This window comes from Sycon ciliatum, chromosome 13 (genome assembly GCF_964019385.1).
Source record: "Sycon ciliatum chromosome 13, ocSycCili1.1, whole genome shotgun sequence".
In the NCBI taxonomy this organism is placed as follows: Eukaryota; Metazoa; Porifera; class Calcarea; order Leucosolenida; family Sycettidae; genus Sycon; species Sycon ciliatum.
Window position 1 is genome coordinate 8625826 of NC_088655.1, and position 16927 is coordinate 8642752.

Here is a 16927-nt window from a genome sequence, read left to right on the forward strand (position 1 = left end):
TCTGATTTCTGTTTCTCAGAAAATAAGGATTGTAACGAAAAGTATATCATACGTTAAAAAGGTCTGCACCTTCCAGATACAGTGCTGTTCCTACAAAATTGTATGATGTAATAGTTCTCTAGCGAGCGATTTACAACGTATTCACTGTCTGTTAACGCATTACATGGGATCATATGTCCTCCACAGGTACACGACGAGATATGTACTACACGCTTTGTCATTAAGATGATGTCAACTTTGAATTCTGTCAGGACAGAACCGATAGTTGAGGCGCTATGTACTCTGGATGTAACTAATGTAGAGGTGTCAACGAGTAGTAGGGTACCCGTGCTACCCGTAATTTGATCGGGTACTTCCTTCTTAAGAAAATCTTCGTGACTTTTTTCACTACTTGTCGCTGCTGTTATCTTTCTCTCTCCTCTCTCTCTCTCTCTCTCTCTCTCTCTCTCTCTCTCTCTCTCTCTCTCTCTCTCTCTCTCTCTCTCTCTCTCTCTCTCTCTCTCTCTCTCTCTCTCTCTCTCTCTCTCTTTCCCTCTTTCTCTCTCTCTCTCTCTCTCTCTCTCTCTCTCTCTCTCTCCCTCTCTCTGTGTCTCTCTGTGTCTCTCTCTATCTCTATCTCTCTGGTTCTCTTAGCCTGAAACACTGACATGTCATTTCGGAATTGTAGGAAAGCATGATTCATATTTTGGAGAGCCGACAGTCGTCGTAGAGCAAGGGTGTTGACGCTGTAAACAAAACAAAGCGAACGCGTTTTTTCATATTCATCCATCAGGCGCAATGGGAAGAAAAGCACTGCGCTCATTGCTCGTCGTAGCTATTTTTTAGTTCAAAAGTTGACAGAGCAGGACAATGGCACTGACGAGCAAGAAGAGTGGAAAATGAATAGCTTTGAAATACCCCAAACGCCTGTCTGCATGCGAACAGGTCGGCAAGATGTCAAAACTCCAAAACGCAGAGATGTGACAATCGTCACTTCGCGCAGCAAAGCAGTACGAACAATTTCAAAAATAGAATCTGTTCAGCCACTGCAGAGCCCAGACCTCTACGTGGATGATCTCGCCTTTTCTAGCAGACTCAACGACGTGTCCTGGTTGACACATCGTTGAGAAGGCTAGATCGTGGCAGCCGGGAAGTGCTGGTACAACTATGATATCCCTCGGAGGAAATTTGAAATGTTTGGCATTGCCTGTGTTTGTTGCTCTGGGGCATCCTCAAGCCAGAGCAGAGGCGCAATGCGTACTAGCGCTGCAGCGCTACCGTGGTCTCTGCCGAGATGTTTGGGAAGTGTGGTGGAGAGGACAAACCAACAACTCACTCTAGTTCGGCTAACCGACAACTAACCCTGAAGGGCTGTCATCCTTGTTATTTTATCTTGGTGTGGGAAACTATAAAGTTGTACAAGACGTGAGTACTAGAAAAGGTACCGGTAGTATGGGAAGTAGTACGCAGCATGCTCTTCTAATGTCATATATGGACAGGTGTAAATATGAGGATGTGAAGGTTATAGTTATATGTATAGGGATATTTAATGGCACCAAATGAGATAGTTCCAATATCATCACACCATTCCCCTTCTCCCGTCACAGATACCATCTGTGACAATGACTAAACGAGAAACAATAGATATAGGATGTAACGGCACTAAAGGATATAAAAGAACAATACCATCACACCATTCCCCTTCTTCGGTCCGAGATACCATCTGGAACAATGACTAAATGAAGAGAGAAACAATAGACGAAGAAGCTAGGAGCAACACAGCAGAAGAAGAGAGTCACATCTGGCGGGACAATGCATCGGCGTTGCCATTGAGGGCGCCAGGCCGGTGCACGACGGTGAAAGCGAACGGCTGCAGAGCATAGGCCCATCGGGCAACCCGAGTATTACCACTATGATGCTGAGCGATCCATTGAAGAGGGCGGTGGTCGGTGATCAGGGTGAAGCGTCTGCCGAAGAGATACGGAGCAAATTTGAGAATGGCCCACTTGAGGGTGAGACACTCCTTCTCGATGTTAGCATAACGGCGGTCACGGTCGAGGAGCTTTCGACTGGCATATGCCAAGGGATGTCCGGTGCCCTGGGCATCACGCTGGGTCATGACAGCGCCCAAACCAACATCGAACGCGTCCGTGTGCAGGTAGAACTCCGCAGCAAAGTTCGGCGCAACAATGACCGGGTCGGAGACAAGGAGGCCTTTCAATTGAACGAAGGCCTGTGCAGCTGAGGTCGTCCAGTGTAGGGTGTTGCTGTGGCCCTTCAACGTCATGGCTACCAAGGGCTCCGCGATGGTTGAAAAGTGAGGAATGAGGCGACGATAGTAGTCGCACAACCCCAGGAAGGAACGCAGGGCCTTCTTGGTCAAGGGCTCTCGCCAATCGTCGATGGCTTGCAACTTGCCAGGATCCGCACGCACCCAACCATGACCAATCAAATGGCCAAGGAAGGGAGTTTCGACCATACCCAATAAACACTTCTTCGGCTTCACAGTGAGCCCAGCGTCGTGAAGGCGACCGAGAACGTGGTGGAGCTGGACAAGATGGTCCTCAAAAGTCGGACTGAAGATGACGACATAGTCCAAATACACCAGGACAAACGGGAGACCAGTCAAGACGGTATCCATGCAACGCTGAAATGTTGCACGCGCTCCACGGAGCCCGAATGGCATCATAGTGAATTCGTACAGGCCAAACGGTGTGGTGTAGGCCGTTTTTTTTTTTTTTACTACAATGCACTGGCCAGCAACATAAAAGGGGAGGTAGACAAAATTGGACAAGCGAATATTGACAACACAGAGGAGCCTGGCATGCATGCCAATGGGGTAGGTCAACCTCCCCCGACCTAGTGGTCTCGGGTTCAACAGTTGGTCTACGCATCAGGAAGGGGAAATGGAGAGAGAAAGGGAGAATGAGCATGAGGAGCTTCCCAGGAGAGGAAGAGTGAGAGAGAGAGAAACAGAAAATGATAATAATAGAGACAACCGGTCATTCTCAGTGCTGGTGGACGTCAGTGGCCCATAGCCAATTGGTCTGGCGGAGGTGATGGTAGGCCTTGGTCTTGAATGTCGGCAATTTCTTGAGAGTTGGGCGTTCGGCTAGGATTGGGGAAGGCAGTGTGTTCCAGCTCTCCAGGACCAAGTATGGGAAGGAGCGGCGGATGAACTCTGGACTGGAGGCTGGCAGAGGAGTTGCGAGTTGGAAAGAGTGGCCACCGAGGGACTGGCGTTGCCGGCGCGTCCGGGGTGCAGCGTTAACTCTTGCTGGGGGAGGTACCATGTTAGTAAGCAGAGCTGGACCTGGTATGCATTGCAGCTTATAAAGGTAGCACAGCCCGTAAACATGCCTTCGGATTGCCAGGCTGGGGAGCAATCAGGGGCCAATAACCTTCATGGCTCGACGCTGGACCAGGTCCAGCTGATGGAGGTGACAATGTGCCGCACTTGCCCAGACGAGAGGGGCCTACTCCATTATAGGCCATACAAATCCTTTGTACACAGTTAGGCGCCCTGCACTGTCCAGGATCCGAGATGCATTTCGGACCAGGCCGAGTCGCTGGTTGGCTCTAACGACAAGGGAACGGATGTGGGCCCGGAAGGAGAGCGTACTGTCAAATAACACTCCTAGTAGCTTGAGCTGCGGGCTCTCAGGCACCTGCATGCCATCGAATGTGAGCTGCGGGACATCCAGGGATGGTCTGTAGCGGTCAAGGAGTATTGCCTGAGATTTTGATGGCTCGAACTTTTTCTTCCATTGGGCACCCCAAGTCTGCAGGCAGTCAATAGATGCTTGGAGGCTATTAAAAGCAGCAGCGATGGTGTCTGGGTTTCTGATCAGGGCATAGAGTGTTGTATCGTCCGCATAGACAGCTAGACTGGAGCCTGGGGCCAAACACTGTTCTGCATCGTTTACATATAACAGGAAAAGAGTGAGATCTAGGAGGCTACCCTGGGGCACTCCAGCCTTGATCGGGAACAGTGAGGAGGACCACGGACTGCGGGATGGGCGTAATACGCACATGTCCAGCATTTCGTCGACGGCATTGCGGACAACAGAATGGTGCGCAGCGACAAGACGATATGGCCGGGACCGAATGGGTGTGGCGTCGCCAGTGTGGATGGAGTGAGCCACCATGGTCATCTGGCCAGGCTGGGGTAAGAGGGTATCCTCAAACTCCGATAGCAGCATGGCGAGCTGTTGCCGCTGGTCCGGCGAAAGGTCGGGGTTAATGGTAGGACGGCCACCATTAACGTGTAGATGGGAGCAGTCGTCAAGCAGCAGCTCCGTGTCTGGGTCGTCCTCCGCCATAGGAACGGTGAAGGCCGCGAGGTGGGACCGGCGAAACCGCCGCAGGAGGTTGATGTGGAAAACCCGATATCGCTTCGTGCGGTGGGGTCCCATGTCAATCTTATAATTGACCTTGTCGACCTTACGCTGAACAGGGTAAGGGCCTTGCCACACGGCTTCCATTTTTGCGAGCCGAAGCCGGAAGCAAGAGCAGTACCTCGTCTCCCGGAGCAAATGTGCGTTCCCGACTCAGGCGGTCATAGTAGGCTTTCTGCAGTTGCTGCGCGGTGGCAAGGTGGGAGCCAGCCTCAGTCGATATGCGTTCAAGCCAGTCCCGCATCGTGAGGACGAACTGGGCAGTAGTAGTCCGAAGCTCCTCTGCCGGCTGAGCCCAAGCATCGTGCCCGAGATCCAGTGGGCCGCAGACATGGCGGCCATACAATAGCTCAAAGGGTGAGAAACCAGTGCTGGCTTGAGGCACTTCTCTATACGCAAATAAAGGATATGGGAGCACCTCGTCCCAACTTCGGGGTGCATTAGCAGCAAAGCGACGAAGCATACTCTTGAGGGTACCATTGAACCGTTCAACGAGGCCACTAGCCTGTTGATGGTACGGAGTGGATGTGGTGAGCTGGATACAAAGTAAAGCAGCAACTTGCCGGAGGACGTCCGATGTAAAGTTGGAGCCTTGGTCAGAGAGGATTTTGTCGGGCAGTCTTACTCTGGAAAAGATGGAGATCAACGCATGAGCCACGGTAGTCGACTCAATATTGGAAAGAGCGACTGCCTCCGGATAGCGGGTTGAATAATCCACCAAGGTGAGGATGTACTTCTTGGCGGACTGCGTACGAAGCAACGGGCCGATAATATCGATAGCTACAACCCGGAAGGGCTCGCCAATAGCAGGAAGAGGAATAAGTGGTGCCCGCTCGTGACGCAGAACACGGGCGGTACGCTGACATGGTTCACAGGCGGAACAATGCTGCGCGACATCTTGAAGAATCGTCGGCCACCAGAAAGGGAGAAGAATCCTCTGGGACCTCTTCGCCTGTCCCATGTGGCCAGCCATGGGGACGGTGTGGCCGAGGTGCAGAATGGTGGATCTCCGTTCCGTGGGCAGAACCAACTGATGGCGGTGGTAGGGGCTGGTGGTATCCATCCCGGCTTCACCATCCAGTGAGTATTCTCAGTAGAGGAGGCTGTGGTGAACACAGAAGGTACTGCCATTGACGGGCGTCTTGTGTCGGCCAGTAGCATAGTAGCAACATGGGCTAAGAGATGGGTCACGCCGTAGCTCGTCGGCGAAACGGGTGGCATCTGGCAAATCGGGTGCAGAGAGAGGCGGCGGTGTCACCTCCGGTGTGCTAGATTGGTCCGCCGGCGGTGCACGCAAAGAAGCTGCATTCGAGGCCAAATCCTCAAACAGTTCATCCTCGAACGGGAAGATGTCGTGCAAACCAGCAGCACCAGTCGACTCAGGTGAAGCCTTGGCCTGTGCATGCGTAGAGACCAAGACGTCCGTGGCGGCTGGCTGACACAGCCGGACCAACTCATGTATATGGGGCACATCATAGCCAAGCAACACGTGACGGGGCAGGTTCTCGGACACTGCTGCCTTGACGTAGTACACCATGCCGTCGATGGTGGAGGTCAGATCGGCCATGGGGTAACTGGCCACATCACCGTGGGAACAACGAATGGAGGTAGTCTCACCAGACAAATCCTGGTCCCGGACCAAGGTCCTGTGTACCATGGTGCGGCCACGCGCGGTATCAACAACAATGCTCGGGACGTGGGTACCATTCACGTACCCAGCGATGGTGTACTCGGGTGCTGGTCCCATGGCGGCGCTGGGATTAGCGGATGGCAACCGACCAGATTCTACAGGTGGAGGGGGTGAGCAGAAATATGCTTCACCCAGCAGATCATCCTCATCCGGCAGCAAATGAACTGTACTAGCGTCTTGGACTTCCTGATCTGGGCTGGAAAACAGAGCGGTGCGAGTGTGATTCGCACACTTAATAGCAATATGTCCCAGCTCACGACAATTATAGCAATGCGGCTGCGACATGGGGCGTCTCAGTGGTGGTGTGGGACGGTCAGGACGAGAAGTCACTGGGCAGTCAGATGACAAGTGGGTCTGACTGGGGTTATCTGGGGAAGATACTGGCCGGTCCCGCGCAGAGCCTGAGGTCGGTGCAGACCAGCGAACTCGAGCAAGGTTGGATGACTCGGACGTCCGGTCTCGGGGTGACGCAAATGTCCCCTGCACCTGGGCACATGTATCAGTGTTCGGCAATGGTGCTCGTCGCTTAGAACAATCCATGGCCATGTGGCCACGCTGCTGGCAAATGTGGCAGACAAGAGACTGTTCCCTGACGCTGCTGAGACGACCACTGCTGGGCTCCTTTACGCGGTCCGTGCGTCAAGATAATCCTGCGGTAGCGAAGCAGCCTGGGCGAGGGACGACGGTTTGCGTTCCCGCAGCCAAGTGCGTAAACCAAAAGGCAGCGCAGACAAGAACTGTTCCAGTAGGATCAACTCACATATGGCTTCCCGCGAGGATGCGGGGCTCAGCCATAGACTGCCAGTGTCATGGACGCGGATGGCGAAGTCAATCATGCACTCCGAGTTCTGCACCGTAGTGCCCCGAAATTTACGGCGGCTTGTTTCGGCGGTAACTGCATAGCGATGGCCTCCTTCACGCGGTCGTAGCTGTCAGCCTCGGTGGAGGCAAGTTCCGTGTATGCCAACAAGGCCTTGTCAGTCAGCTGGGGGCTTAGCAAATAGACCCAATCGTCCGGAGGAACTCTGTACGCCCGCATTGATCGTTCAAAACTGGTGAGGAATGCCTCAACATCGTCCCCAGGGCGCAGTTTAGCCAGTGACACCTTCTGAGAGAATCGCCGTGTGGCCTGAGTGAGTTGCACTTGCGCCATTTGCGTAACCAACTGCATGAGCATCGACAGCTGGGACGGCGAGTTGACATCGACACTATCGACATCGGTGGCGGAACGCTGTTCGTGTTCAGCCTCAGCCTCAGGGTTCTCAGCAGCAGGATCGATGTGCACATGCATGTGCTGGGCATGCGGACCTGTGGGTGTACATGCACATGCTGGGGATGCGGACCTGCGGGTGTACGTGCACATGCTTGGCATGCGGACCTGCGGGTGTACGTGTACTGCTGGGCATGAGGACCTGCGGGTGTACGTGTACTGCTGGGCATGCGGACCTGCGGGTGTACGTGTGCGACTAGTGCTAGTGTTGGCCTGCGCGTGGGCGTGATCAATCAGTTTGTGCGTACTAGTACTACCAGTATCTCCACACACGGGATCCTCACGAAAAGCGACATGTAGGGGCTGACGGTGGACGTGGACCGCTTTTGGCTCCGGAGTAGAGCATGCAACCTTAGTATGGCTATGTGTACGCCCAGTACGAGTACGACGTGTAGCTGAAGCCAGTGCAGGTGCGTCATGCGTATGGTAAGCACTAGGACTAGGAGTAGGACCCTAATTGGCCTGAAACTGCGACTGGTTCATTGCAAAGGACTGCTCACTGTTGTAATCTAATTTGTTGCTCACAATACTGTTGCCGAAATAAGGATTATCACTTACGCTCGGCAAGCGAGGTTTCGGAGACCGTGCGGGACGAAACAAATCCATCGGTGGAGAAGGGAGGGTCGACCTGGGAGCAGCATGAGGTAAGCCAGTGAGCTCGTCATCATCCGGGGCCACCTCCTCGAACTCAGTGTCGATCTCCCGATCCATCCGCGCACTGCTGAGCGATACGGAGAGGATCTGCCGCACAAGATAAGAGCGTGCACCACCGGTGGGGAGATGCAGCCCCGGCAGATGTCCCTCAACTGTTCGTGGCGAGCAAACGCCAACGACTCAAGATACATGGCTAGCTGACTTGCGGCCCCACAAACTCGAAAAAACGAAAAACTAGAAATAAAAAATACGCAAACTTTCAGCACGGACGGAGGTACGCAGTACTGACACACAGTGACTGGGCCACTTCTGACACCATGTGATGGAGAGGACAAACCAACAACTCACTCTCGTTCGGCTAACCGACAACTAACCCTGAAGGGCTGTCATCCTTGTTATTTTTATCTTGGTGTGCGAAACTATATAGTTGTACAATATGTGAGTACTAGAAAAGGTACCGGTAGTACGGGAAGTAGTACGCAGCATGCAATGTTAATGTCATATATGGACAGGTGTAAATATGAGGATGGGAAGGTTATAGTTATATGTAAAGGGATATTCAATGGCACCAAATGATATAGTTACAATATCATCACAGGAAGGCATCCAGGTAACAGCGAAGACGATCAGGGACACGGAGAAGCTCCGTGACATACGACATCGCGTTAATCGACGTGCGACTTGGAATGGTTTCAGCGGTGATGAGTCGAGCGATGGCGACCCAGACTGAGACTCTACTCCAACTACTTGATCCTGTAGATATTGTAGACATGTCGATTGAATGTGTTGAAGTGTTTCTCTTCCAAAAGAACACTTTTGTTGAGCTCAGTAACTCCTTGAAAAGTAATGGCAAAAAGTCACGAAGTTTTTCTTTCCGGAGGAAGTAGTAGGGTATCCCTTTTTTTCTCCTGAGAACCCGATCGGGTGGTTGGAGTACAGTGTTTTTCCAACGATGCATGTAAATAGCATGGCTATATGTACATGCTGCTGTACAATTTCTATGTAGCACAAGTGCACACTCACAGTACAAACTGTGTCCAAAATACCCGATAGGGCACCCGCGTTACCCGGATAAAATACCCGGACCCGTTATCCAATAAAACCCCTACCCGTGGCAGCCCTAAACTAATGCACCGCAAAAAAAGTCGTTGAAATTAATTGCAAGTTGTACATAGTTTGGGAGGTGAAAATTGCTTTGGTGCGACACTGGCAAAGCATCATTCATTTGAGGGGAGGGAGGAGACACTTGTGACTTACCATGATTGTCATGGGAATTCCCTCAAACGGATCGTAAAAGTATGACTTCGGCACTTGTTCCAAGAGATCCGGTCTAGTCACAGGTTCAGTTGGAGTGCCGATATTCACGGTTTGTCGGACTTGTTCCACATTGTCATCTTCACATGCTCTCACCAGATCTGGATGAGGTGCATTGGTTGAGTAGTAGTGAGCACTGTACTTTGCCATCTTTGGTGGTCGATACTCGTCCTCACTCTCCTCTTCAGACGCTGCTTTGAATGGTACAATACAAACACAAGCACATGGAAAACATGGTCTATTCTCTCAAAGGATAAGATTGCATGGTGTGTAGGTAAATACTGGGATTGCATGGTGTATAGGTAAATACTGGGATTGCATGGTGTGTAGGTAAATACTGGGATTGCATGGTGTATAGGTAAATACTGGGATTGCATGGTGTGTAGGTAAATACTGGGATTGCATGGTATGCAGGTAAATACTGGGATTGCATGGTGTGTAGGTAAATACTGAGATTGCATGATGTGTAGGTAAATACTGGGATTACATGGTGTACTCACTCTCCTCTTCAGATGTTGTTTCGAATGCTACAGTACAAACATAAGCACATGGAAAGCAATGTCTACTTGTACATGGTAAGATTGCATGGTGTGTAGGTAAATACTGGGATTGCATGGTGTGTAGGTAAATACTGGGATTGCATGGTGTATAGGTAAATACTGGGATAGCATGGTGTATAGGTAAATACTGGGATTGCATGGTGTATAGGTAAATACTGGGATTGCATGGTGTATAGGTAAATATGGGATTGCATGGTGTGTAGGTAAATACTGGGATTGCATGGTGTATAGGTAAATACTGGGATTGCATGGTGTGTAGGTAAATACCGGGATTGCATGGTGTATAGGTAAATACTGTGGTTGCATGGTGTGTAGGTAAATAATTGGATTGCATGGTGTGTAGTTAAATACTGGGATTGCATGGTGAGTAGGTAAATACTGGGATTGCATGGTGTGTAGGTAAATACTGGGATTGCATGGTGTATAGGTAAATACTGGGATTGCATGGTGTATAGGTAAATACTGGGATTGCATTGAGTGTAGGTAAACACTGGGATTGCATGGTGTGTAGGTAAATACTGGGATTGCATGGTGTATAGGTAAATACTGGGATTGCATGGTGTGTAGGTAAATACTGGGATTGCATGGTGTATAGGTAAATACTGGGATTGCATGGTGTGTAGGTAAATACTGGGATTGCATGGTATGCAGGTAAATACTGGGATTGCATGGTGTATAGGTAAATACTGGGATTGCATGGTGTATAGGTAAATACTGGGATTGCATCTTCCTTCTTTTCACGGTTCGCGTGAGACTCGGCCAAAGGCCCAGTTTTCCGCATCCGCAGGAACGCCACCACCCTCTTGGATCAAGGCGCAGATGCAGCTCCTAAACGGTGGGAGGTGAGTAGATGGGATTGCATGGTGTATAGTAAATACTGGGATTACATGGTGTACTCACTCTCCTCTTCAGATGTTGTTTCGAATGCTACAGTACAAACATAAGCACATGGAAAGCAATGTCTACTTGTACATGGTAAGATCACATGGTGTGTAGGTAAATACTGGGATTGCATGGTGTGTAGGTAAATAATGGGATTGCATGGTGTGTAGGCTAATACTGGGATTGCATGGTGTGTAGATAAATACTGGGATTGCATGGTGTATAGGTAAATACTGGGATTGCATGGTGTGTAGGTAAATACTGGGATTGCATGGTGTGTAGGTAAATAATGGGATTGCATGGTGTGTAGGCTAATACTGGGATTGCATGGTGTGTAGGTAAATACTGGGATTGCATGGTGTATAGGTAAATACTGGGATTGCATGGTGTATAGGTAAGTACTGGGATTGCATGGTGTGTAGGTAAATACTGGAATTGCATAGTGTGTAGGTAAATACTGGGATTGCATGGTGTATAGGTAAATACTGGGATTACATGGTGTGTAGGTAAATACTGGGATTGCATGGTGTATAGGTAAATACTGGGATTGCATGGTGTGTAGGCAAATACTGGGATTGCATGGTGTATAGGTAAATACTGGGATTGCATGGTGTGTAGGTAAATACTGGGATTGCATGGTGTATAGGTAAATACTGGGATTGCATGGTGTACAGGTAAATACTGGGATTGCATGGTGTGTAGGTAAATACTGGGATTGCATGGTGTATAGGTAAATATAGGGATTGCATGGTGTGAAGGCAAATACTAGGATTGCATGGTGTAGGTAAATACTGGGATTGCGTGGTGTATAGGTTAATACTGGGATTGCATGGTGTGTAGGTAAATACTGGGATTGCATGGCGTATAGGTAAGTACTGGTATTGCATGGTGTGTAGGCAAATACTGAGATTGCATGGTGTATAGGTAAATACTGGGATTGCATGGTGTATAGGTAAATACTGGGATTGCATGGTGTGTAGGCAAATACTGGGATTGCATGGTGTATAGGTAAATACTGGGATTGCATGGTGTGTAGGTAAATACTGGGATTGCATGGTGTGTAGGTAAATACTGGGACAGGTAATGCAGCATCTTTTTCTGCTAAACATGTATCTGTCAACATGGCATCTTTGAAAACAAATGAATCACTTGCTGGCGAAGTCACCATCTGTTGCACCTAGGTCGAAAGGTTGGACTGATCTACATCAAAGCCAGCCAGCCTCTAATAGTGTTAAAGCAGTGATGATATAGAACTGTAAAGTGTGTTTAGCACTGGCAGACCTAGATAACTGCTTTCTGGTACACAAACTTGACTAGGGGTAGGTTTTACTACCTCCGCTAAGCAAAACTTCGTTGCGTTTTTAGTGTTCTTGTCATGATATTTCTGTCGGTATTAGACATACATGTCAGTGATCTATCCCCTGCGTAGGGTAGCCGAGTTGTCGTCCATTGTTCTGACAGGCTTTTGAACTTTCAAAAAGCGTGGAGTCCTTTGAAAAAATCAGCGAAGCATAACCGTTTCTCGACAGGATGTCACCAGAATACAACCCCAGGCGTGCGCGCATGACACCAAAGTGCGAAAGTGAGAAACATTTTAAAAGACCGCTGGCTCGAAAAAGTATCCAGGAGCCGGCCAGCGCTCAGGCACTGCCGTACTAGCACGAGTCGATGGTGCGCATCCGCACACAACCAAAATCAATGCACTATTGTTTGCAGCGCAGGGGAAATCAAATATGTTCGACATTGATGTTGTCAAGCAGTCGGCGCAAAATCCTGATCTCAAAGTCGACGACTTGGCGTTCTTCCAGAGCCTGCTGCTTTTTTTCACTTTGCAAAGCGTGTTCGTAGCCATAGAATGATTTGGACTGAACTGTAAAAACGCAACGAAGTTTTGCTTAACGGAGGAAGTAGTAAGTCTGTCATGTGCACTGCACAACATAATACCACTACATGCAAGCAAAATAGTGAGCAGTGGATAGCAAGCATTGTGTTGTTATGCACATGCTTACTTAGTGCATCACACATACTCACACACCTTGGCACTTGCAAACACGCAGGCTGTTCTAGAACTACCTAGTGATGTTAGTTGTAATGACATTCCCCAAACTGTCTTTGTCTAGGCAAGTGTGCATGTGGATGTATGATGTTGTAGTCAGGAGTCATTTTGCCAGGTGTCTTGTTTATCTCTTTGACAGGGTACTGCTGCTAGGGCTCTAGCAACAAGGCGAAACGGTCGCAGACTAGCGCAGTGCAATGGCGAACCACTCTCATGCAATGTTATGTGCTTAATCTTTCACAATCCAGAAGATCTACTCTTGGCTTGGTCGCTAGTGCTAGTTTTCCAATATGGTGGACCATGTTGTTTCATCTCCTTAACCATCTCCGATCTCCTGTCTTCTCATTTTCTCAGAGTCGGTGATGATTTTTCTGGATTTGCAGATATTGATGCGCCGGATTGCGGCACAGGCCAACCTGTGTGTCTGTGGGTCTTCGGCTATCGACAACATAGTCAAAAAGCTCTTGTCTCAGGATGCAGCCACTCGTAGCAAATAAATTCTCAGTCGGATGAAGCTCGGTAGATCTATCGAAGACGGCTTCTCAAATAAGTGTTAGGTACCTCCTCCCGTACCTTTTCTAGCTGGCCTGCATGCACTTACGTACTCACCTTTTGTCTCCTTTTGTTCCGTTGGCCTGGGTAGCTACTTGCGCGCCCATATTTGCCATAGCTACCCAGGCCCTTTATCTTGCCGTTCAGACTTGATCTCTCGCTCTCTCTGTTCTCACTCTTCAATGTAGTCGTTTCGTTCGTCTTGGTCTCTTGTCTCGTCGTCTACTAGTATAATAAATGTCGTTCCCACTAACCTGTTCCCGTTGTAATGTCTGGATATGTCGTCAGTCGTCCTGTTTCGAACTCAACATTGGCCCCGATTATTGAGGGACCCACGACCCTGAGATCATCCCATGCCCAGCCGTCCTCAACCGCCATTTGTCTCGTCTATGTCAAATTGTCAACCTCGTCTCGTCCATGTCAGTCTCATCTCTCCTACACCAACCTCGTCTCGTCTCTATCAACCTCGTCTCTCCTACGCCAACCTCGTCTCGTCGTGTCGTTCAAGCCATGCAGCTCAGGTCAGCTACCTTTCTCTCTTTCTTTTTTTTTGTATGCGTTCCTTCTTCGTCAAATTTATTTTCGTGAATTTTTTTGTAGTGTGTGTGCGCGCGCGTGTGTTCGTAAAACATTACCAAGTTAGGGGTCCGATCATGGTGAGCCACGCTCTAATTTTTGGGTGTTTAGCAAAAGTGTAACTAGGCTGTATTAGCCGTGCAAAATACTAGTAATTCATGTTCCTCGTCAAACTCCAATAGTTATTACACACTATAAGTAGTACAGGAATGATCTGTAGTGCATTTTTAGTAAACACTTTCGTGAGATCCGTGCGCGCGTGCAATATGTGTGTGTGTGTGTGTGTGTGTGTGTGTGTGTGTTTTTCTCCTCCAGTCATTTTTTTAAATCTTTTTCTCTCTTTTTTTCTCTCCGCGAGGACGCGGGATTTTTTTTCATGGAGGGGTGGTATGTTAGGTACCTCCTCCCGTACCTTTTCTAGCTGGCCTGCATGCACTTACGTACTCACCTTTTGTCTCCTTTTGTTCCGTTGGCCTGGGTAGCTACTTGCGCGCCCATATTTGCCATAGCTACCCAGGCCCTTTATCTTGCCGTTCAGACTTGATCTCTCGCTCTCTCTTTTCTCACTCTTCAATGTAGTCGTTTCATTCGTCTTGGTCCCTTGTCTCGTCGTCTACTAGTATAATAAATGTCGTTCCCACTAACCTGTTCCAGTTGTAATGTCTGGATATGTCGTCAGTCGTCCTGTTTCGAACTCAACATAAGCATGAGTGCACTCGTATTTTTTGGAGCGAAAATCATGGAAAACACAAACTTTGCGTGAACATTCGCAGAAATATTCGCAAGCCTAGACGCGAAAATCCATGCGAACGTTTGCTCTGCAGAACCTCTCTACTAAGTTTTTTTTCCACTCCCGAGGCAGTACCTCTTATCCGAGTTCCACTGCCTCTCATATGGAGCCGTACGAATGAATATGTCCGACTTGCTCTAACCGAATGCCAATACAAGCAGTGGACTCTGCAATGACCCTTGAAATCAAGTCGAACAGTTTTGTCCCTCCATAAGCTAAAGCAATCATTTGACTCACCAGTGCCACCAGCAGGTTGTTGTGATTGGCGGCCGGAGCTCTCATCCTTGCTGGACTCTTGCTCCATTGGTAACAATAGCCTTCACCAATGTTGTCACCAAACGGATACCTGAAACACAGCAACAAACACTGGAATAAGCTGCCAGAAGAAATCCGCTGTCTGACATCTGTTGGCCGATTTACTGTTGCTGTGTGTAGACACAAACTGAATCACAAGTATTCTGTGCAAGGTATACCGAAATTTTGCAACTAGCTTCTACTGTTCCTGTTTGCATTATTTCTATTTTTCACTTTATCATGTCCCTTTCTCCCTCTTTCATATCAGCCACCTTCACATTCTTTCCCCAGGAGCCTCCCCTTGATAGGAATCCATTTGGTTCTGGAGAATCCTTGAAAAATAAATAATTAATCAATATATTAAGTAAAAAAGAGAAGAAACACATGAGAACGAGTTATGCAGCAACTATCCACGACTGTAACGAGATGATAAACGGTCAGAAAGTTGGATAATAGGGCACAACACTGACAGGCTACTGAGACATTCAGCGACCCGAGACCTAGCTCCAACACATCTCCAGTGTGCAAACCAACAGCCTTCCAACTTGGAAGGTTCATGGTTACGTAGGACCGAAGAGGGGAAGGTGAGCGCAGCGAAAATGTGCACAAGCTACGTCCCGCGGCAACAAAGAATGCCGACTGTTACAGGACGATGATGAGACCAGTTAATAACATGACAAAGCGGTCTGACTACAATTTTAAGAGAGCATGTCTGAGAATACCAAAGTATGTGTGCAAGTGGATCTCTCCGATTTCGCTCAAAATTTGCAGGTAGGTTGCCTTTGGGGTGTGGATCGACTGTGCAAAGCCCTTGAAAAAGTTTCTGAAGGGAACCTTGAAATTTGCATACCCCTCAAAAATGGCCGAAATATCACATTATTTATGGGTCTAGAAACGAGTCACGCCACAGCGTATACGAACAAGCTATGAACAAAACTACATCAAGCCAACATTGCCTCACCTTAGAAGAGTTCCTGGAGCAGTACCGCTTAGCCACGCCAGCATCCCAGAAGACGAGGTCCATCACCCCCTGACGCCACAAATGATCGTCTTGAAAATAGCCAATTTACAAGCGCTGGCAAAACAGCCAGCTACGTCCTCAATTGGCCAGAACTATACACCGGCAGATAGTAGAACACCTCTTCTAGCGCTGAGGACATGTCTCCCATCTTCCTTTTGGGGTTTTCTTGAAATAAACATTTTTGAATTTTTCCACTCGACCATGCTGAAATACGGCCAAAGTCATACCTGCGCAGGAAAGCTCGCCCCTCCGCGACGTCTCCTCAGCAATTTCTACTCCAACACTACTCCCAAGGCCGCAGAACAAAGTATAGTGTTGACTCTGACAAGGAAAAGCAGCGGTGATCACTTGTCACTCCAAACGACAAGCTTCTCCTTGCGCCACCAATAATTTTTTGTGCGACTGTTGATGCAAAAGTGACTGAAGGCCTGAGCGCAGTTTTTGAATTTTATTGCAAGATGCACGGTGAGATCGCGTGCTCTGTGACGTAGGATGACGCTTCCTGCATCACGATACGCGGCCAACGATCGTGAAAGTGCCTGGAACGCTACTCGGAACAGACCATGATGGCAGAGGTAAGATGAGCTTCATTTCCTGCTTGAACTGCTGAGTACCCCAACAAACTGTCCTAGGAGTGTTGCAATGGCAGCAAGCCGTTGAAATATGCCCCGTACAGCATGGAGAGTTATTCGTCTTTCACACTTACCTCCTGCAATCCCGAACATAGTCCAACAGTAAAAGTCCCTTGTTTTCATGTCGATGCTCGACAAAAGCGGCTAGCTCGGTCCCTGTGTTGACTGGCACGCGAGTAGCACTGACTGCACGCACTTGTCGCGTGAACTGCATGAGAGATTTCTTACGTCATAAAGAATGTGATTTCATCATCATTTCA

The 16927-nt window shown here is 48.9% G+C and overlaps 1 protein-coding gene across 1 annotated transcript in view; it reads right to left on the reverse strand.

Annotated features, from left to right (window-relative positions):
• LOC135829147 (ankyrin repeat, PH and SEC7 domain containing protein secG-like) overlaps window positions 1-16927 on the reverse strand; it is a 238460-nt gene that overhangs the window by 163275 nt on the left and 58258 nt on the right. The window contains exons 2-5 of the mRNA XM_065341553.1: window positions 14958-15066; window positions 10765-10791; window positions 9805-9831; window positions 9248-9498 (exon numbers count right to left, since the gene is read on the reverse strand). Of these exons, the coding sequence (XP_065197625.1) occupies window positions 9248-9498; window positions 9805-9831; window positions 10765-10791; window positions 14958-15024 (372 nt within the window). The 5' untranslated portion in view covers window positions 15025-15066. The remainder of the gene's footprint in view (window positions 1-9247; window positions 9499-9804; window positions 9832-10764; window positions 10792-14957; window positions 15067-16927) is intronic.